Source organism: Sander vitreus, chromosome 1 (genome assembly GCF_031162955.1).
Source record: "Sander vitreus isolate 19-12246 chromosome 1, sanVit1, whole genome shotgun sequence".
NCBI lineage: Eukaryota > Metazoa > Chordata > Actinopteri > Perciformes > Percidae > Sander > Sander vitreus.
Genome location: NC_135855.1, coordinates 22,009,605 through 22,031,457, shown reverse-complemented (window position 1 = coordinate 22,031,457; position 21,853 = coordinate 22,009,605). Strand labels below are relative to the sequence as shown.

Here is a 21,853-nt window from a genome sequence, read left to right as displayed (position 1 = left end):
AGAACACAGTTATCTGAAGGAGAACAAGCTGACTGAAACTCTCCTCTCCTCTCCTCTCCTCTCCTCTCCTCTCCTCTCCTCTCCTCTCCTCTCACAGCTAGAGAGGCCCACCAAGCAGATGAGGGAGGCTGAACAGAGACTCAAAGCCATTCCTCAGTTCTGTTTCCCAGATGCAAAAGACTGGAGTCCTGTGTCTGAGTACACCAGGTATGGCTGAGAATCTGCCTGATTCAGTGTCAAATTCATTATAACTAACTAGTCTATTACGTAAAGGTGTGCTCCAGTGATGTTGCATTGCACTTTCATAAAGTTGAGGGGCTTGTGAGAGACCAATTAAGAAAAGAATATTGAAAATCAAAGCAGCAGAGCTCGAGATATTCTGACTTTTAGCCCTTAGAATTAACCCATAAAGCAACTCAGTAGCGTCTTTTGTGAAATTGTCTACATGTGTATGTGCCTTTGTGTCGATTCTCATGTGTATACATTTGTTTTTTGCCACAGTGAGACCTTCTCCTTCATGTTGACTGGAGAGGACGGCAGCAGGAGGTTTGGGTACTGCAGACGCCTGCTGGTAAGCCACCATTTAACCCCTCATCCTCTGCTCCCTGTTCACACCCTGCTGAGCCATGTTTGTTGGGACAGACCTTTTTTATGTGAACATGTGATACGGTTTTCCTGTGGGGCCATTGATGTGTTACATGACCATCTACTAGGGCAGCAGGAAACAGAACATAAAAAAAGAAAAAGAAAAACTGTGCTTATGACCGAATTGGTTTAAAAAAAGTACATACAAAAATGCAAAAAAGGCACTCTCCAGGTTCCTTTACCTCTTCGAAAACCTGCTTATATTTATACCTAAAGTATTCTTCAAGCAACTAGATTCAATTATCTTACCATTTGTCTGGGGATTTAAAGTGGTAATAAAAAAATAAAGTAGTAGTAATTTAAAGTAAATTTTAATTTCATCGTATTTATAAAAAGCATATAACTAAGCCCAAATCTGTGGGAGGCCTAAGCTTGCCTGTTTTAAGGCACTACTACTGGGCTGCAAACGCTAGAGCACTAATGTATTGGCGAGACGCATACCCAGGTAACATTACTGCTTCTATCCCAACCATGGCTTGCCATTGAGCAGGCTATTCCCAAAAGCTCTCTACCTGCTCTTCTCTTCTCATCAACCAAACCTCTTACTACCATATCAGGTAATAACTTTATGGTAAAAAGCTCTTTAAGAATCTGGTATCAAATAAGGAATCCATTTTGCTTGCCTGAAACATCTATTGCCACTAGAGATGTTCAATGAGATGGTATCGGTATTCCGATATCTGATACCAGTATTGGTATCGGCTCCGATACTGCCTAAAACGCTGGTATCGGTAAGTACTGGAGTTTATGCACCGATCCGATACCACGTAATAAAGCCCTAAAGAAAATCTACGTTAAAGTAGTTTATTTATGTTCTTTTTCCGTTATAACTGACTGTCAAACTGCAGAATAAAAGAAAGGGGCGTTCATTGTTCATGTTTCACAAAGAGTTTAACCTGAGCCAGACCGACAACAAAGGATGGATCATATCACATCCATACAGGGATAGTAGAATACAGTTGTTAAAATACAATAAAATATATGACACACTGGTATCGGATCGGTACTCTGTATCGGCCGATACGCAAGGTCAGGTATCGGAATCGGTATCGGGAAGCAAAAAATGGTATCGGACCATCTCTAATTGCCACGCCTGTTCTCTATTATCATGCCTTCAAAATAGAGGCATCGTCACTGTAGCAGACCTATATATCAATAACACTTTTGCTACCTTCATCCAGCTGAAGGAAAAGTTCACTCTCCCACATACACACTTTTTTCGCTACCTCCAGATTAGAAATTACATCTGGACAAATTTACCACATTTTGAATTGATTATCTAATGAATCAACCTCCTGACTCCTTAACCCAACTCCCACACAGAATTTAAAGGAAGCATGGGAAAAGGACCTGGACCTGGGTGTGACAATTACTGATGAAAACTGTTTTTCTTGTCTTAAAGACATTCACAAATGTTCTATACATTCTAGACACCAGCTAATTCAATTAAAATTGCTCCATAGACTTCACTACTCCTGTACTTAACTACATTCTTCCTATCTTTCTGTCTCCCCAACCTGTCCAAAATGTAAGTCTGCAGAGGGCACCCTGGGTCACCTCTTTTTGTCCTGCCCTAAGCTTAACAGATATTGGTCAGATATCTCTGCCTGCCTCTCCGATGTTTATGACTGTGATATTGTACTAGACCCGTGTACTGCGGTTCTCGGCAGGACCAGTCATCTAAAAATGTTGCACCACATACGTCATAAGACTGTTCAATATGGCATGATTATTGTCAAACAGAATATTTTAACATTGTGGAAAAGTGAGGATGTTCCCTCTTTTAAGACCTGGCTAGCAGAGGTATCCAACTTGCTACATATGGAGAAAGTACGATACAATGTCTCTCTCAACTCTGTAACCTTTGACGAAATGTGGCAACCATTTTTGTCTTATCTATCAAGAATGTCTTAAAATGCTTAATTTTTTGCACCTTTTCCTTGGTCTTTGATACATTGTCGATCTTCACTTGGTGACTGGTGTCAACTTGTTTTACAATGTCTTTCAGAAGAGCAACCTTTCTTTCTTTTACTCCATTTCTTTTATTTGGACCTTTGTTTGTACATGTATTAATAATGTATGCATATTCCGATACAATATTTTCTTTTTTATTTAGCTACTTATTTGTTAGTCTATTGTTGGGTGGGTTACTGTGCTGTGTTCTGCCGTGCTTTTTTCTTGTTGGTTAAACAGAAAAGATATAATTAGAATATATATATATATATATATATATATATATATAAAAAGTGGTATAATAATAATGATTTTGTATTTTATATAATCACTTATGTATCTTAAAATAAACAAAAAGAAATCCAGTAGCTACATACTATTTAAGTAGCTCAAACATTCGGTTATAAAGTGCATAAGAATATATTAAGTTATGGTAAAAACACAGTTAGGATTGATTCATTGAATTTAATGAGAGTTTCTCAGGAGAGGCAAAACAAAGAGAAACCATGAAAAATCCTAACTTTGTCATTGTGGAGTATATCCTCTTCATAATGAGGCCGGAGAGCACTTTGATGTTTTTTTTTGTTGAGCTTCCCATTTAGCTTGTGGGCAGAGAGCATGACTGTGTGTGTTTCTGGGACTGTGGTGGTGATTTTGTTTGCCGTTTGGTATTTCTGAATATGTTTACAGTATGATAGTGTCTCAGAGGTTTGCTGGGGGTGTCTTAACCACTGTATATCATATATGTATATGTGACTGATGACAGCTGGTGAGTTCTTTGAACAGACAAAAATATTTTTGAACTCGATCTGCTCTCTTGATCTGAGAGTCATCTTGATAGAAGCAGATTTCAGTGAAGGAAGAGAAAGAGGTGAGCTGCTGCTCTCCTCCAGTAACTTTGTTTCCTCCCTGCTGTCTGACCAGCCGTTGGCAGTAACCGAGCATTCCTGAGGACTTGAATCAAGCTCCACATAGTTGATTTAATCATCCATTTGGAAAAGCGGAGGAGAAACGAGGAGAAAATTGTATACCTAATATGGACAAGTGGATTAGCGGTTCTTGAGTGCTTGTGTTCATTTGTGTCTGTGTGTCTGAGTTTCTGGGGTCTTGAAGCATGTAATGGTCTATGAGTGTACAGAGGAAGGTAGATACAATCAGCAGGAGCAGATAAACCACCTGTGTTGTGGAAGTTTGTATCCACATAAAAGTCTTTTACCTCAGATCACAGCCCAGATTTAAAGACTGTAGCTAAGTATATAAACAACTTACCTCCATATGATATTATCATGGTCTACTGTACAAGTCATGGTTGTATTATCATGCTCTGACCCTTTATGTATTTAGTTTATATATAAATTAAATTATACACTTTTTGAAATTTCTGCTTTGGTTGTTTAAGCAAACTTTACAAGGTTACTTCAAGTCAACTTCAAGTTCAGTAAACTTGTCACAGGGAGAATTATTCAGGCTGTGAAAAGAGATATACTATAATGTCTTTTGTGGCTCTGGAGGAGCTTTGTAATGCCTAAAACCCTTCTTTTAAGGTTTAAGCCTACAACTTCATGGCAGTACAATGCTATATTGCTGGACTACCCTTTTGAATATGTTTGTAGTCAGTTTTCAGAACATCTGTGAATGTGTCTCTTAATCAAGTCTATTAACATCAGTGTCCAATGAGTCTCTGTTGCTTTCTCATACAGCCGACCGGGAAAGGACCTCGCCTTCCAGAGGTGTACTGTGTCATCAGCAGACTGGGCTGTTTTGACTTGTTCTCCACGGTGAGTTCAGCCTTTCCCATGCACACAAACTCAAGCAAACACATGTACTGTAGACAGTCAGTTACAGTACGCTGACTGAGTGTGGTTAACCCGTCTCACAGCTGAAGTAAATGACTTTCAGCAGACCTTCTACTAAACGCCTAATCATTGGTAAACCTTATTTTAGTCTACTTATTTTAAACTATTTTTTTAACTTCCTGATTTCCCAGAGTAATTGTTTCTTTCACTTTTGTCTCAGTGGTGCTAACGCAGAGCTGTCACTCACTTTTCCAGCCTTATCTGATTACTTATTAATTCAAAGTGAGTAAGTCCAGACTGTTGAAACAAAGTGGCTGCTATATGACATTAAAATAAAATATCATGTTGTATTTCAAAGACAGAGTGCAAATATGCTCCGTTTTCATTGTTTAATAATAATAATAATGACAGAGCTGTGATAAAAGGCTACATGAAGGCTTGGCAATACATGAAAAATCTGTATTGTATTAGTAGTTGAGTTAAAGGGGTGATAGAATGCAAAACCGATTTTACCTTGTCATAGTTGAATAACGACAGTTTGGTGGGTAAATAGGACATACATAGAACCTCAAAATCCCATTGACACCTCTTTCCTCTGCAAATCTCACAATTTGAAACTGCCTTTGAAAACGGGCAAATCTCAACGAACCACCGAGTTGACATCAACTCTGTGTCAACTCGTGATCTGAGATCAGGTAGTCTTCTGAATAGGTCGCATAGATCTCAGAAATTGTATACATTGTTCATCTGCTATTTTATCACTAAATTCACTTCTGACACTTTTTTATGCGAGAAATCAACTATGTAGAGGTCAAATATGGGCCGTTTTACGAAAATTGATGGCTAATTGCAAATGTTGTCCGACTGTGTGGCGGAGTTCGGCGGCCGGTGCTGCCTGGGTTGCTGCCTCGCCGCCCGGCCTGTCCTCCTTCACAGACCCCGGCCCGCTGTGAGCTAGATGGCCGGCAGCCCGTGGCGCTCCATACCCGCACAAAGTCACCGTTTCTGGGTTACTAGACTACCAAACGCCGCTGCCCTGACAGAGCTCCAGGGCCTGCAGCTCGCTGCTCTCCCTCCCCTCTTCCTGCTAAATGGCCGGTGTGTGTGAGTGAGAGCACGGTCAGTGAGCTTGTTACGCCCGCAATCTCTTACCACAGGTTCCAGTTAATCTTATAATGGATATGTGTGTTGAGTTATTTAAACAAACCGCGAGTGAGCTGAGACCTCTGAAATTCACAAAAAAATTAAATTGAAATTGGACAAAAGTGTTAGCTAAGCTTTCTAAGATCTTAGGGAGCTGTGATATACATGCCGTGACGAAATTCAAAGTGTAAATATACTATAGTTATGCCGAAAGTGTAGCGGCGATCTTTTCCCATAGGATTAAATGGGACACATAGCCTAGCTAGCAGCTCCTCCTAAGGAGACCCCTCAAATTCACAAAAATGCCTTAAATTGAAATCGGACAAAAGTGTTAGCTTTGTAAGACCTTGGGGTAGCTGTAATATAAATGCCGTGACGAAATTCGAACTGTAAATATATTATAGTTATGCTGGCAGCTGGCCAGCTCCGCGGAGCCCCGGTAGTCCAGTAACCCAGAAACGGTGACTTTGCCCTGGGTATGGAGCGCAGCGTGCTGCCGCTTTCTCGTCAGACTGTGTGGAGCTCCTGAAGTCCGACACGTCTTAACCAAATTTGCAATTAGCCATACATTTTTGTAAAACGGCCCATATTTGAGCTTTATATAGTTGATTTTTTCACATAAAAAAGTCTCAGAAGTGAATTTAGTAACGAAATAGCAGACAAACCATGTATAACATTGCAGTAAATATGAGACCTGCTGTCTCGTCTCCAATGTATGTGTATGTGGTTCGCTCAACCAATCAGCGCGCAGTTCATCTAAATATTCATGAGCATACCATATTTGGAAGAAAAGCTCTTGTTCCAAATAGGGCCATATTCACAGGGTAGTTTAGGGTAGAGCTGTAATCGGGCCTTAAAAGTACTGCCCGAAAAGGCCCGAGCCCGACAGAGTTCGGCCCGAGCCCGACAAGTACATTTTGATTGACAGCTTTTTAAAAGCCCGAACCCGTTTACAGCCCGACTGTACAAAAGGCCGTCTATCAGCAGTGATTAGGGTGTCGGAGAATAGCGCGGACACGCGCTCCACACCATGAGCGGGCACACGCACCACTCGGCGGAAAAGGGAGAGAAAGAAAAAAGAGACTGCGCCGCACGCACACAGCTCCTTTTTTCCTTTGTAAAAAATTAGTCATTTATACATTTTTAACATAATTTATTCATGACTAACGGAGGCTATAGGCCACTTCGAAGTTGGAACAAAGAAATTAATTAAGTCCTCCAGAGACCAGCCTCTGTTTCACCTCCTCAGGATCCATTTTCACACTAATCGAAACGCATCACCTGACCGCTCATTTACCATGCAACCCGAAGCGCAAGCCAGAGCCCGGCCCGAGCCCGTGTAAAATAATAGAAATTAAGACGGGTTCGGTCGGGTTCGGGCAAGATCTTCAGCTCTAGTTTAGGGCCCATAGGAGACCTTAAGGAACAGTGTGAAATACCCTATATAATCATTATATCATCAGTTTAAAGCAGAATAGCTCTCCCATGTAGATGACTTTTAGCATTTAATTGTGTTAAAAGTGTTTACCAGCAACAGGGTTTGTGTAGTTTTGTATCATGTGATATTTTAGGGTGTTCAACAGATGCAAGAGTGAAAGATAATCTCTCAAATGTCTCCATTTTGAGAACAGTACACCAGTAAACCCGAGCCAAAAATGGAATCTAAGTGCTTTCATGGTAAATGAGAAAGGAGGCCAGTGTTTGATTTCAGACGGAGTTGTGTGTGACGGACAGATGGACGGACGGACAGACAGACAGACAGACAGACAGAGAAATATAGAGGATGAGAAAGGTGATATCATATGATCTTGAAAACAATCAACTTTCCAGACAGCAGGCAGCTTGGGCCAAAACAGGCACGCTGGGTGGAAATTTCCAATCACACAGGCATGGAAAGAAATTAATTTGCCATTTTTCAAAACAGAAAATGAATACTGAGTTCCAGACAATTGCTAGTACTCAAACATGTAACAATGTTTCCATAAATTGTTGCCATGGTCAATAACTTTGATGACTGTGTACTTTTTTTTTGTCTTACTTGGCTATTCATTCAAAATGGATAAAAGCCTTGGTCCCTTTCATATTGACAGGTTTCCAGAAACTTTGTGGTTGAAAAATGTTGAGGAAACTGTGCTCTGTGCTCCCATGTTCAGATCCTGGATGAGGTAGAGCGGCGGCGAGGCGTCTCAGCAGCCTTGGTCTACCCCTTTATGAGGAGTCTAATGGAGTCGCCCTTCCCTGCACCAGGGAAGATTATCAAAGTAAAGACCTTTCTGCCCGGTGCAGGAAATGAGGTCAGAGCTACTACTTGCACTACTTTAATTATGCCCATTAGCCCAAATAATTTTCAGATACAGTTGTGTAAAATCGTCTTAGTTAATTAGATCCACAAATTGTGATGTTAACTAAATTTCACATTTTTGTGGTCATTCAGGTCATCGAGCTGAGGCGTCCCACTGACTCCAGACTGGAACATGTGGACTTTGACAGTCTGTTCAGTTGCCTCAGTGTACGGCAGGTGATACGAGTCTTTGCCTCACTGCTGCTGGAGCGTCGAGTCATTTTTGTGGCTGATAAACTCAGGTAAGGCTACAAGTTTGTCTTACTCCCTCGACAGTGACTCATCTCTGTAACATCTTTCTTTTTTGGGCTTTTCCACCTTTATTTGATAGGACAGCTAGGTGAGAAAGGGGAGAGAGAGGGGGAAGACATGCAGGAAATCGTCCCAGGTCGGACTCGAACCCTGGACCTCTGTGTCGAGACATAAACCTCCAAGTATATGTGTGCCTGCTCTACCCACTGAACCAACCCAGCCACTCTGTAACATCTTGAAAAAAAAAAAGCATTTGATTTTTATTTCACTGGGTTATATTTATTTTCCTCTTGCATTGTGAGACATTTGGTCTGATGCTTTTGCTCTCTTTGAGCCAAATTTTTTACATATTTTATTTTTTAGTAACGTTGCCAAAATAAATAGTGTTTTATAGTCATCCAATTACTGAAACATTTCTTATCCAAAAACTTTTAACAGACTGTTAGCTTGTGTCATAGACTCATCCTGGCTGATGATGACAGAATTGCAACAACCTGTCTACACGCACAGACACATAATAGTAGCAAAATGCTGTGGTTTTCTTAGCTGGGGCTTAACAGATACACAATGTGTTGAACTGTTTGATTATAATGTAATGATTAGTGTCAGAGTCAGGCAACAGATCAGTCAGTCAGCCAGCCAGTTAGCTGCCAGTTTGGATACCAGAAGTCAAGTGGGTCACACCAATAAGTCACTGCCAGAGGAAAAGCGGGTGGGGCTGATAAGATCATGCGAAGAGTCTCCAAGGACTCGGTGTCCCAGTCTGTCCTCTTGTTACAGAAAAGAGAGGGGTACTTTTAGAGCATTGGAGGCGAGGGTGGAGTTGGAGTAGATTTGAGTGGAGAAGTAATCTCTCCATGTATCAAAGCCCAGTTTAAACAAACAGTCAGTGGGGGCAGTGACTGTGAGGAGAAGGAATGCACTTCCTGTGTGCGCGACTCTACCCTCTGTGATCTGTGGCTCAACTGTCACCATTTGACTTATGATGCCATGTTCACTCCCTATGTACTGAATGAGCTATGGCACTCTCTGTGTCCCTGGAGAAAATCATTTTACTGTTGCTCACTACCAGTAGAGTTGGGTCGATTTCCGGTTTTGCCAGTCCGGTGTACAAGCTTAAACCAGTTTGATTTTATTCAAAACTGGCTAAACCCAGATTAGTCATTCTGACACCTTATGGCAAATTTAAAAAGAAGCCTACATCAGCAACCTGTGTCGCTGGCGTCAAAGTGCTAAATCCAACTTGTATTGCAAGCAGTGTTGTGCAGTTGCAGGGCTAAAGCGGCGTTAATAATTTAACTACCAAAAGTGATAACATCAAGGAGCCATTGGTTGGGAACCAGGAGGCAAGTCACGATACAATATTATCATGACATATTGCCCAATTCCGTGATGGTATAACTGTACAGGCAATGCCGCGATTTTGTAATATCTTCATCATTTATGATGCAACGCAATATCTGTCTCTGAAGAGGTAAACATTTTTGTAAAGGGGTGAAATATCTATTTTAAATACATGATTCAGTCATATAGTACATAACTCATTGCATTTTGAAATTTTTCATTTGCTACAAATTGCATTCATTCATGGTTTCCAGATGATGAATCCTAATGTCTTTGGTGATCCTTTGACTTTTCTTCTGCCACCACTATGAGGTTGACATTTGTGGTTATGAGTAAACAGTGTCAAAAACTATTTTAATTTACAGACAATACCTGGAAAGCTAATGACATTCCCATCAACCACAGCTGTACTTTTTGTTCAGTGCTAATTCAGTGTTAATTAGCAAATGTTAGAATGCTAACACGCTAAACTAAGATGGTTAACATGATGAACATTGTTTGTACCCGCTTAGCATCAGCATGTTAGCATTGTCATTGTGTACCAAAAATGTTTGCAGTAAAGGAAGGATACATAAAGTAACACTACAAATTAAATTGCAAAAAATTATGACATTATTATTCGACAATTACAAATTAGTTTCATAATTTTATGTCATAAATTTGCAGTGATGCTTACTGTAATGTGTGTGTGCGTGTGTATTTGTGTGTGTGTGTGGATTTAAATGTTCAAGCATGCATGCATACACACAGCTCTTGTGTTTTGGTTTCTTTTGAAAACAGTGACAGCATTAATGACTTCTATGATAAAAGGGCTGCTCCCTCTGGAGCTCCGGTACATAATCCATTCCCAAAATACCTCGTCGGCAGAACATGATGTATGTTTCTTTGCCTTAAAATGTAAGCCCAATACAAGCAGGAAATGAGAGGAAAGCCATGTAAGGCAACAGATTTCTGTGAGGTCTCTATCGCTTGTTTCTTTGGTGTGATACATTCCTGTAATATTACACTGAAACCTTTTGTTGTTGTTTTTTTCTAGAGAGGCTATTGCCTCTGCATGAAAGTCTACACAAGTTTTTTTTAAGTGATCACTCATCATCTGGTGCCTTTAATAACAAGTTGGATGCCTAATCAGATAAATTCATCATCAGCTATGTCACTCTGCACTTGCTAATAACTCAGTGGGCTTGCAGATGCTGAATTAGTTTTGTCAGTGCTGCAGACTTATGTAAACAGCCTCTGTCAGTCCTCAGGCTAGAGTTGAGGACGGTTACTAAATGGTATGTGCAAGTCTGGATTTATCTCTTGGCATGGCAGTGAAATACTTTTACTTAAAATGATTTTCCCTGATTTGATTCCATTGTGAAGATGATTTAATCCCACGGTTCCACCATCTTCCCTGCATTATTTTAAAGCGAATTTCCACACTCAAGCTGAAAGTATGACATAATATTTGATTTCAGAGATGGCCTATTACAGGAAGTAGATGCCTCATATAATGATGAAGGTAGCAGAGAAGAAGAGTAAGAAATATGGATTAGAGAGGTCTATGTTTGGGGGCGAGAGATGGGAAGAGTAGAAGAGTAGTGGGTTGTGGTGGCGCAGTGTATGACACATTCCTTTGGTGTGGGAGATCTGGGTTCAATTCCTACTGTGATACATCAATCAATGTGTCCCTGATCAAGATACTTTAACGCCTAGTTGCTCCAGAGGCGTGCGGCTTCTGACATATATAGCTATTGTAAGTCGCTTTGGATAAAAGCGTCAGCTAAATTACATGTAACATGTATGTAGAAGGCTGGAGGAGGCTGCTTGGTTTCTGCATACACTCTCTGTTTTCCCCATAATGCTGTTAAATGTGATCCCCTTCTGTGCCAGTGGCTAAAAACTGTATTCAAAAAGTACAATGTGAAGTATCCAATCCATGTTGAGTTTGTGGTGTCCTTTTTTAATTTTTGGAATAATACAGCAGTCTGAAAGTGAGTTGGAGGTCTGTAATCCTCCAACTCACTGCAATCCTCAGACAGGTAGAATCATTGCTACCGCTGCTGGCATTTCTCTAATCAACGAGTATGGCAGCATACTCATTTAATTTAGTTTTCTGTTATTCTCAAACACTTTCTGTAACACGCTCTGCAGAGCTGGCACCAATCCAAAACCGCTTTTAACAACTTAACCAGTTTCCCATGTGGTATTTAACTCAGAGGTAGAGTGAAATCCACACACTGTAAACATGTGAAATGTTTCTGTTTTTCAAAGAGTCCAGAAAGACTTGGCCATTGCCAGAGCCTGACCAGCTGATTTTTACATCAGTGTCGTTCTTGTGAATGTTTACACCCACGCGTAGACACTCATATACACATACACCTGCACACATTCATCTGCTCTCTTGACAGCGCTGATCAAACTCAGACATTACTGTGGTTTAAATAAGAACATGTATAGAGTTTCCCACCGGAAAGCCGTTTCTCATTGTAAAATGGCTTCTGCTGTTGCCTTCTGTGAAGCCAGAGAGCCAGGACCAAGAGCCAGTGGCTCGAGATCCTTAAAGACAGGAAGTGAGGGAAAACCATTTGGGGACTAAGGGAGCAGAGAACATTCTGCTAGTGGATAAAAATACACCCTGTGCAGCTTGTCATAGGAATCCTATAGGACTATATGTACTCTGCTGCCTCTTTATTTGATTTCTATGTGTTATCCCGGAAGAGCTTTAACATTGAAGAATGGTTTTGCGGAGCTTTACAGAACAGCTGGTGTCTGACAGCTGTGGTTCAGTCTAGTCCTCTTTGTCCTCTGTCTATGGAATCATTCTTAGCCATGCCAGGACTGGTAGATATAGTGCACTGCTTTAGTAGAGGTGTGAAGCATGTGGTGATACAGGCTTTTGTCTCCCTCCCTCCCTCTCTCTGTCTCAGACACTGACATTTTCCCTCCTTCTCTGGGCTTCACAGACTAAGCCGCTGGATCCCATGTTTCCTGGAGTGTGTGCCAGTTCAGCCTCACACACAGTAAACCAGACCTGGCAGACCTACGAGAGCTAATATGTCAGGATTAGCTCCCAAACCTCAACACACAACAGCTCTGCTCAGACCTAACCTCTGAGGAACTGGTTCTTCTCTCTTTTCCTGGGAGTGGAATCATGAATTTATATAACTTTTAAGTGTGCAATCAAATTGAAATGACTCAGATTAATCTTTGGATCTTAGTTTATGCTTGCTTAGTAAGATTTTGGTGTTAAACATTCTCACAAACCTTGTATCAAATTGGTATGTCAAATCTTATTTTCCAACCAATCCACATATGTTGTTGCTTAAGAATCAGTCAAAATCAGCTGTGCTCTTTCAGGGGTTATTGCACCCTGAAAAGTGAATAAAAACTCCATAAAAGGCAAACAAGGAATTGCATTGTGCCCTCCTCTTGTAGGTATATGAGGACACGAGAGTCCAAATACATTCTAGCAGCTCTGTGAGGCTGCACTTAGGCACATCTGTGCTTTGAGCTAAATACTAACATCAGCATGTTTGCCATCTTAGTTTAACATGTTAGCATGCTAACATTTGCTACACACAAAATACAGCTGAGTCTGATGAGAATGTCACTCGTTTGCAGGTATTTGTTAAACATCAAGGTATTGAACAACATTTTATGGCAATCCATCCAGTAGTTGCTAAAATATTTTAGTCTGGACCAAAGTAGTGGACCGACTAACAGACGAACACTTCCATTCCTAGAGCTACTCCTATTGCATGGCTAAAAAACACCTTACAACATAATCCAATCTGATACAACCACATTGCAACATATGTACCTATCTATATAATCAAACCCAAAACCATAAAGCATCATCAAATTCAGAAGAGAACAGGGTTTGTCTAAAATGTCCCTCTGCTGACGCTGTCTAATTGGAAATCTTTCATTCAGGAAATTTCATTTTTTGTTACTTATTTATTATTCTCACCTGTAAGTGGAAGAGGAAACCAGAGACATTTTTCTTCTTCTTTTTTTTCAACCCATATGTGGTCTGAGGGTCTGAAGTTTTGGTCTGGATCTAATCGGAATGTCCCTCTCCCTTTTTTAGAGTTGAGTGGCAACCTCTGGTAGTGCAGAGTGTTTTCATTGCAAGTACATCTTCTCTCATGAGTGTGTGGTTGGGGAATGAGTGTAATTGATCCTTTTGGTATCAGTGGTGTGTAGGGCCGTGTGTAGGGCCGTGTGTAGCCTGTGGCAAATGTTTTCTGAGATCTGTGCCCCATCACTCCTTGTTGGAACTCGTCAAACCCAGGAGACGGGATCTGTTAGGAATTATCAAGCCCTCCTCAGGCAAATGGAAATCAGACCGGCCAAAGCAAAGCTGCTAGTGCTTCATGGTATGAGTGCTCTGGAAAAGGCCTTAAAAGACTGAACGCTGTGGTTATTGTAGCCTTTGGGTTTTCACTGGTGTAATTCTATTTAACCCTGTCAAGAAAACACATTTTAATCTTGGCAATTTGACTCATGGGAAGTTAGGATGAAAAGGCCCGTGGCAAACATGTAGCCTGAATGAATGGAGTGGAAAAGTTTGTGGGAGTTTTGTCATTTATCTCAGCACATTGATTAGGGTACTGGTCTCTGTTCTCTGTATGTTCTCTGTAAACTGAAACTCAGTGTGAATGAGGTCACATAAAAGGGAGTAACTTATGTTTACTGGGATGTTCTGTCTGCTGTTGATGACAGCGACCACGGAAAACATTCCTCATTAAAAGTGTATATATCTCAAGTGGGGTGCGTTTGCATACCATGTTTGATCCCTGGTCTTGTTCTTGATCCATACTGATTTAATGCTCCACTGTGTGTGTTTGTGTGTGTTTCTGTGTGTGTTTGTGTGTGCGATTGGGCCCACAGTTTATTTTCACTCCCTTTGTGTACATGGACTGGACAGTATGTAGAGGACAGAGGGGAGGAGGGTCAGTCACTGTCAACAAGCGACGGATCGTGAGAAAGACGGGCTGCTATTTGTGGTCTCCATTTCATACCACAGCTGTTGGAGTTAAACCAAATTGGTGCTTTTTGGTGTTGCGTCAACAAGCCTCCAGCTTAACTATAGCAACATGTCAAAGTCACGCCAGCCCCGCAGACAGAGTACAGTAATGTCACAACAATGCTGTTGAAATGTGGAGTCTTTTAGAGAAATACGGCCCGTTGAATCCTGCTGTCCTTCAGATGAGCTGCAGGAAGAACAAAGTGTCAAAGCCAGAGTACATAAACTGTGCTGTTACGCCTCATATAAAAGTAACTGTTTCAAGGAAAAGAGAATCAAGTAGTCATGCAACCTGGGAAGAAAGATTAGTGATTTGAATACACTATTTGTGCTCGTATAGTTCAGTGATTTGAACATTTTGAAGGATTTTTTACTTTACAAAAGTTCATGACTGCAGTAGGAGGTTTTTTAGGCAAATGTGACCATATAAACCACCACTCCCCTTTCAGTCTGGAAAAAACGTTTTCATTATCTCGTGAAACATCTGCTCTGTTTTGACAATGTTCAGTTTAATCTGGTGGGGTCTCTGCAGGGCGTTGTTGTGTGAGTGTGAAGGTGATTTGATGGTGTGTACCTTTTTTTTGTTGTCTCCCATCATCAGTACCCTTTCCAGCTGCATGCATGCAGTGGTGGCGCTGCTTTACCCCTTCTCCTGGCAACACACCTTCATCCCTGTGCTGCCTGGGTCCATGTTGGATATTGTTTGCTGTCCCACTCCCTTCCTGGTGGGGCTGCTGTCTAGCTCTTTGCCCAAGCTCAAGGAGTTGCCTGTGGAAGAGGTGAGTAAACCATTTCTGCATTTTCTCTGACCGTCTACCTCTGTGCAGTTTCTTTTCCAGACTCTAAGTTTTACATTTCAGACCGATGTCTCCTTCATTATTCATATGTCCCTGATTGTAATGTCTCTCTCTCTCTTTGTTCTCGTCTTTCTCTGATTGAAGCCTGTTTCTTGAAATAGTGGATATTAGTGTATTGGCTGATAAATTACAACAATACAGATTCAGAGTAACTTTATTATAAATTGTCTGTCTGTTTGACCTCCTCTGGCTTTCGTCTAATTATATAAAGGAACCAGCCAGGTCTTTTCCAACCAACGAAAAGGATTAAAAACTGTTGTCACATTTTATATATATGTGAGACCAGAGCAACTGAAATTCATAGTTCTTTTGGTCACTTGGGGGCAGTGGAACAAGCCTTAAACACAACATTGACATATTATCACCGTATGGAGTTGACTTATGGAAATGCTCGGTAGAGCTGAGTAGATCTGCTGAGTTGGGTGATCATTTTCTCTTTTCTTTTTTGTTTATCTGTCCAGTTCACTCGGTCCACTCGAATAATTTGATCCATTGTTTATATAAAATATTGATTCGTTCAGCTTCAATACAAAAAAGACATTTTCAAAAGTCAACAAGGGTTTTGGGAACTTGTGATCGACGTTTACCATGATTTCCTAACATTTTACTGACCAAACGATGAATCGATGAATCAAGAAAATAATTGGTAGATTAATGGATGAATAAAAATATTGGTTAGTTGCAGTCCTACAATAAAACAAATTTTCCGTGAAAGAATCCGCTTTATTCTTGTTCATCAGTCTACTTGTTTACCTGAAAAGATCTGTATTGAAAGTCAAGCCATGACTTTTTTCAGAAATCTGCAAACCCAGAAAAAAAAACCCTCTATACATTATATTTATACTGTACATGTATGTCTAAGCATTCCCACAGATACATAGCAAGTGACCTCAAGTAGTTCTAGTATGGGCAGTTGGTCCAGAGCCAACATCTACCCGTCTGTTTACGTCACTCTTCCTGTTGCTGTTTGACTCATGAAAACCTTTCTAAAAAATCTTTTTAAAAGAATGTGATGTTTTTTGTGTGTGCTGTAGCTTTTTTGAAGATGATGGTAATTTATTTTACAGATTGTGTTTGGCGGAGAGCAAATGTACGTTTCCACTGCAGGTGGAATACTAATGATATACTCTTATTTTTCTTTTCTTAGGCTTTAATGGTCGACCTGGGAACTGACCGATTCATCCGGCAGGTTAGTCTATGAAAAGAAACAAAAGCAAGACTAACTTTTGCTAAACTGATGCCACAAGTGGCAATCGCAAAATACTGGCTCCAGTGCTGTAGTACTTGAGTCCGGACTCGAGACATTGTTCTATTGTCTTGGACTCGTTGGTATTTGCACTCAGACTCGTCTCAGACTTGACCATCGGACTCGCCAAACATTCTAGTTGGGCTCGACCGAGTCAAGCACTATATGCTTTTTTTTCTAAAGTAACTTCCTCTCTCCACACAAAACCATTGATAAAGCTTTCTTCTTCAGAAAACAGGTTGGTTTAATTCAAAATCTAAAACAGGCATTGACATTGGTCGCCTGGTATATGCCTGGCTGCGTCATATACCTCAATCATCAGGCATCAATCATTTTCATTTTAGCCACAGACCCAATTTGAGCACTTTGTACTATGGATTCTTCAAGACAATAAATAACTTCAAGAATGGGAACATATTAATTATTTATTGACACCTGTGTTGCTTGCTATTTGTTACATTTTCCATTGGCAGTCCAGAATGTTATTGTTACACCACTGAAATTGCTCTACTTAAATTAAATAATATGGCCTAATTTGATCCTACAGTGTGTTACTGTGCACTTGCTTTTTGATCATTACAAGTAATAATGCAAAATGATCATCTTAAAATAGAAGATATACTGTCTCTCACATCACCTAAATTATGAACAGGTAGGTAAGTGGTCTTGAAGAGGATTATTTTTTTTCTGTCTTGACTGTTTTTATTTGGACTCGGTCTTGACTTGGTCTCGACTAGTCCTGGTCTTGGACTCGACAAAGGTAGACATGACTACAGCCCTGACTGACACTTTCCCTTCATTTCATAAGTAACTTTCGCACTGTCCTCGGTTTGAGGCCTGCCAGCAACCTTTCATGCATTTCATCCCTCTATCTAATAAGGGCAAAACATGCAGGAAAAAAAGACATAATCTTAAATGCAATCTTAAGAGGCCACAAGCAGAAAAAAACAAATATGCCTCCTGGTGAAATATAATTTCACATCATTTTATTGATGTGATAAAAACCATCTAAATGTTAATCTGTGATATGCTGAAATGTAAAAGTAGCAAAAAGTCAGCAAACTGTCTTAGTAATGAATGTTAGCAGCAATATCTATCTAGGTTTTTAACTAAAGTTAGCAAACATTAGCCATCATAAGTTACTGGTCATACCAGACCATGTAATGCTGAAGCAACAAAAAAGTGAGTGTGCATTTTATTGCTTATGAATTGAACTTTTCATTTGTTGGAGGAAGATTGTGTTTTTCCTTCTTTGAAACATTACATGGTCTCGCTTTAAACATGGTCGTACAACATGCGGTTCTCTGTTGTAAGTCTGAGCCTTTGAAACTGATTCTCCAAACGTTGTTGTTTATCTCTGGTGACTGCAGTGTTTTTGGTTGTTTATAGATGGACGACGAGGCCTCGCTGTTGCCGCGGAAACTTCAGGCAGCTCTTGAGCAAGCGCTGGAGCAGAGGAATGACATCATCAGTCAGGACTCTGACAGCGAGTCAGACGAAGGTGAATAAGTGACAAATCGACTCTTCCTACTAAGACAGATGCTTTTCTTTGTAAAATTAGAGCCAGAACATGTTCAGTCCAAATCTCTGTGAAACTCTGACGTCTCTCTGACGTCTCTCTTCTCCTGATAGTGAATCATAAAGTCACCTTTCCACAGAGGGTTCATTATTTTATAAGTAATATGGTGGCAAAAAACATCAATGAGTTGTACAATTGTGAATAGAAAAGTAACAGTAATGCACACGACATATAGCTTTTTTTTTTTTTTTTTTTTTTTTTTTCTGTTGAAATGCTATTGGTGAATAGTTGTGTTTTGGATCTTTGGGTAAAATCTGCTTCTTTAGCTTTTCATCTCTCATATGGTCTAGCGGTTAGGATTTCTGGTTTTCACCCAGGTGCCCCAGGTTCAACTCCCGGTATGGGAATCAGATTTTCTTAGGGTTTAACCCCAGGGGAATCTATGATAGATTTAATTGTAGAACAAGAGTCATATACTGTATTGCTTCATTGAGAAAGTAATAAGACAAGAATGGACTTTGAAGAGACAATGATTAAGAAAACCTGATCTTACTCTTTCAAAGGCTTGCACACTGTTTCCTGTCGCTGCATTAATCAGGAAGAGAGCCTACACAGGAATGACTTTGTGTCCCTGCTTCCCACATTGTTCTCCAAAATAAAACCTACAGCTAACACTGTGTCTGTGGTTGTGTTACATCTGCCGCATGTCAATCACAAACTATTCTCACTAATGTGCAAACCAAAGCTTGTGCAACCTACAGTCTGTTTAAATGAATGTTAAAGCTTGACTTTACATGCTACTACTACCACCACACGCAATTTCCTCTTCCTAAAGTACCTTGTAATATATTTAGACCATGTGCCAGGCCTACGAGCTGGCCATGACACCTAACCTTTACTCTACAGAACAACTAGTATGAGAGGAAAGGAAACAGCAACAATAATGTAAGACTGCAAGGGAAGGCAGAAAATAAGAAAATTACCCACTCATGTTGAAATTATTATTTAATGACTCTTTAATGAAACTTTTCTAGAGCCATGAATGTCTGTGCCTCTGTAAGCTCACTCAGATATTCCAATAGCTTTATTATGGCTCAATACTTTTGACAACACCAAAGTAAGAGGAAAAGAAAAAATAAAGAGGCAACCGCATTATTATTATTTCTCATTTTGTGGTTAATTCAGGCTAAATTGACGAAGCACGATAGAAAACATCCCTTATTGCTGTATTGTATTCTACTTAAATTTGACTTTTAAGAACTATCTGGCTATTTCTTGGAAAATGTCAACATGCCAAACTGTGTGTGGCATGTCTGTTTTATGACTTTATTATCAATGACTAAACTAAGTACTGTGATTAAACCCTTTTCCTTTGTGTCTTCAGAGTACAACTCCTTGAACAGCCTGGTGTCAGAGGCCTTCATCCGCTTTTTCCTGGAGACCATCGGCCATTATTCCCTGTTTATCACTCAGAATGAGCGCGGAGAGCGCATTTTCCAAAGAGAGGCCTTCCGCAAGTCTGTGGCGTCTAAAAGCATCCGTCGTTTCCTGGGTGTCTTCATGGAGTCTCAGATGTTTGCAGGGTTCATTCAGGATCGGGAGCTGAGGAAGACACGGGCTAAAGGTAGACAGGTCTCGACCCTGAGTGGCAGTTGTTTCAATGTCTGTACACATTTCTCTAAAGTGTTCCACCCCTGTACTAACTATAATACTAACTGTGCAGGAGCGGTCCCTGCAGTAATACTGATCTCTAGTGGCTGAAAGTTATCATCAGCATGGTCTCTCACCACATTACTGTTCTCCTTGGCAGACAAAAATAATTGTAACTTCCTGAAGACTTTTTTTTTTAATCTCTTGTCTTGTCCTGTTGTCAGGTCTGTTTGAGCAGAGGGTGGACCAGTATCTGGAGGAGCTGCCAGACACAGAGCAGAGTGGAGTCAACAAATTTCTGAAAGGCCTTGGTGAGTCCTGCAGCAAACACACAAGGCTAGACTCTTTAAATAATCAGGCTGCTCAAATATTTCCTCTCACACTATTAGATTAGACCAAACACACAATTTATGTTATCTTGCCAGAGGGAGCTACACAGCAATTTTCCAACTTTCAATTGCTGCTTAGTATTGTATCTAACATCTGTCAATAGCTCACAAAAAGGTCACAAATGTGTTTAGCTTGTTGTCACTTCACTTGGATGTTTAAGCTTCACTGTGCAGATTGATGTTTGTACAGAGTTTGACACTAGAATGCTGTTTTCACATTCATCTGCCGGAGGGGGAAAGTTTATCTGTGCTCACCTGAAAGCTCAGTTTGAACGCTACATACAAGTAGGATTTTATTAATAATGATGATAATAATAATAATAATAATAATAATATAATAATAATACATTTGATTTATACAGCACATTTCAAAGTCCTCAAAGATGATTTACATAGTACAATACAAATAAAAACGGGCAGTAAACATTTTGTGTATTCATCCAGATCCAGATTACTATATAGTCTTTGAACATGTCTGGAGGGGATATTTAAATATTTTATCACAACACCACACACCTTAGCAGATGTTCTCCATACAGACTGCAGATGGGCGAATAGTGGTTAAATCAGACAAAACCCGACCACAAAACACAACATAATCTCAGCCTTGTTTAATCCCTATATACTGTTTAATAACCTGAATTAAATTGAACAGATATCGATGCATTTTACATGATTTAACATGGTTTTGTTTTTAACTGTTTTCAGGAAGTAAAATGAAGTTTCTCCACAAAAAGAACTGAGGGGAATTCATCCTCCTGTTTTCGATCATACAACAAACTGAAGACCTGATGTCTCAAGTCTCTGCATTATGAGGACTCACCTTTTCTTTTGGCAGTGTTTTTTTTATGTAAACATGTACATAGTATGTCACTGTAAGCTGGCTGTGATACTCTTCAGTGTATGTTTATATAGTACCTTATGAGATAGCAATAGCAGGACGGTACACAGCGAGTGAGCCGTAGAGTAACCACTGATGTTCAGGTGTGCATGTGAAAAGTGTTATAAGAATGTGTGAGTGTATGTGACCTGACATGGGCAAAGATGTACAGTTCATTATGTTTTCATTTTGCATTATTTCACCACAGTGTTGTCCTCTGTTTAAGGAGTGTAAACCCTATTCAAAAACTGTACATGCATCAAGACAATGAAGAAAATGATTGTAACTCTTCATAGAGTCTTTTGCAATCTTTTATTAAAAAAATGTGTTTAAATGCTTTAAAGTGTACAGTATTGAGTTTACTAAAACATATAAATGTTAAATATTTGTCTCATACATTTTGACTCATACATGTGTCCTTATTTTTCTTACACAAAAAGAAACATGACACTTTTCCTCTCATACCAACCCAAAAAATGTTTTATCAATAACATCAGTACAGATGTGCTTCACAGCCTTTGTTACTCACAAAAACAGGACCCAAAGCATACAGATATCACTTTTGGAAACAGAAATATGTAATTCACAGTTTGCCAGATTATATAAAAATCACCTCTTTTTACATCCGACATCTCAATGACAGCTTCCCCCAAAGCTAGGAGAAGCTGCTAAGATCCCAAAAGGCACAGTTAGTCTAGCACCAGCTACCACACGCTGCCGGTAACCTTATTACGTCTCTGCACATCACTCTGGTGGCTGTCACTGCCATGCTGTTATTAGCTCTCCTTACTGTGAGGCTTGCTGTTGATTCCAGTCACCATATT

At 40.1% G+C, this 21,853-nt stretch overlaps 1 protein-coding gene across 3 annotated transcripts in view; it reads left to right on the top strand.

Annotated features, from left to right (window-relative positions):
- Nucleotides 1-21,427, top strand: part of dennd2b (DENN domain containing 2B) — a 58,477-nt gene extending 37,050 nt beyond the window's left edge. For all 3 annotated transcript variants that reach the window (XM_078248024.1, XM_078248016.1, XM_078248033.1), the window contains exons 10-20: nucleotides 98-207; nucleotides 502-571; nucleotides 4,299-4,376; nucleotides 7,691-7,831; nucleotides 7,972-8,120; nucleotides 15,090-15,267; nucleotides 16,493-16,534; nucleotides 17,981-18,092; nucleotides 19,495-19,734; nucleotides 19,985-20,071; nucleotides 20,858-21,427. In XM_078248024.1, the coding sequence (XP_078104150.1) occupies nucleotides 98-207; nucleotides 502-571; nucleotides 4,299-4,376; nucleotides 7,691-7,831; nucleotides 7,972-8,120; nucleotides 15,090-15,267; nucleotides 16,493-16,534; nucleotides 17,981-18,092; nucleotides 19,495-19,734; nucleotides 19,985-20,071; nucleotides 20,858-20,892 (1,242 nt within the window). In that variant the 3' untranslated portion in view covers nucleotides 20,893-21,427. The remainder of the gene's footprint in view (nucleotides 1-97; nucleotides 208-501; nucleotides 572-4,298; nucleotides 4,377-7,690; nucleotides 7,832-7,971; nucleotides 8,121-15,089; nucleotides 15,268-16,492; nucleotides 16,535-17,980; nucleotides 18,093-19,494; nucleotides 19,735-19,984; nucleotides 20,072-20,857) is intronic.
- Nucleotides 21,428-21,853: the final 426 nt, after the last annotated feature.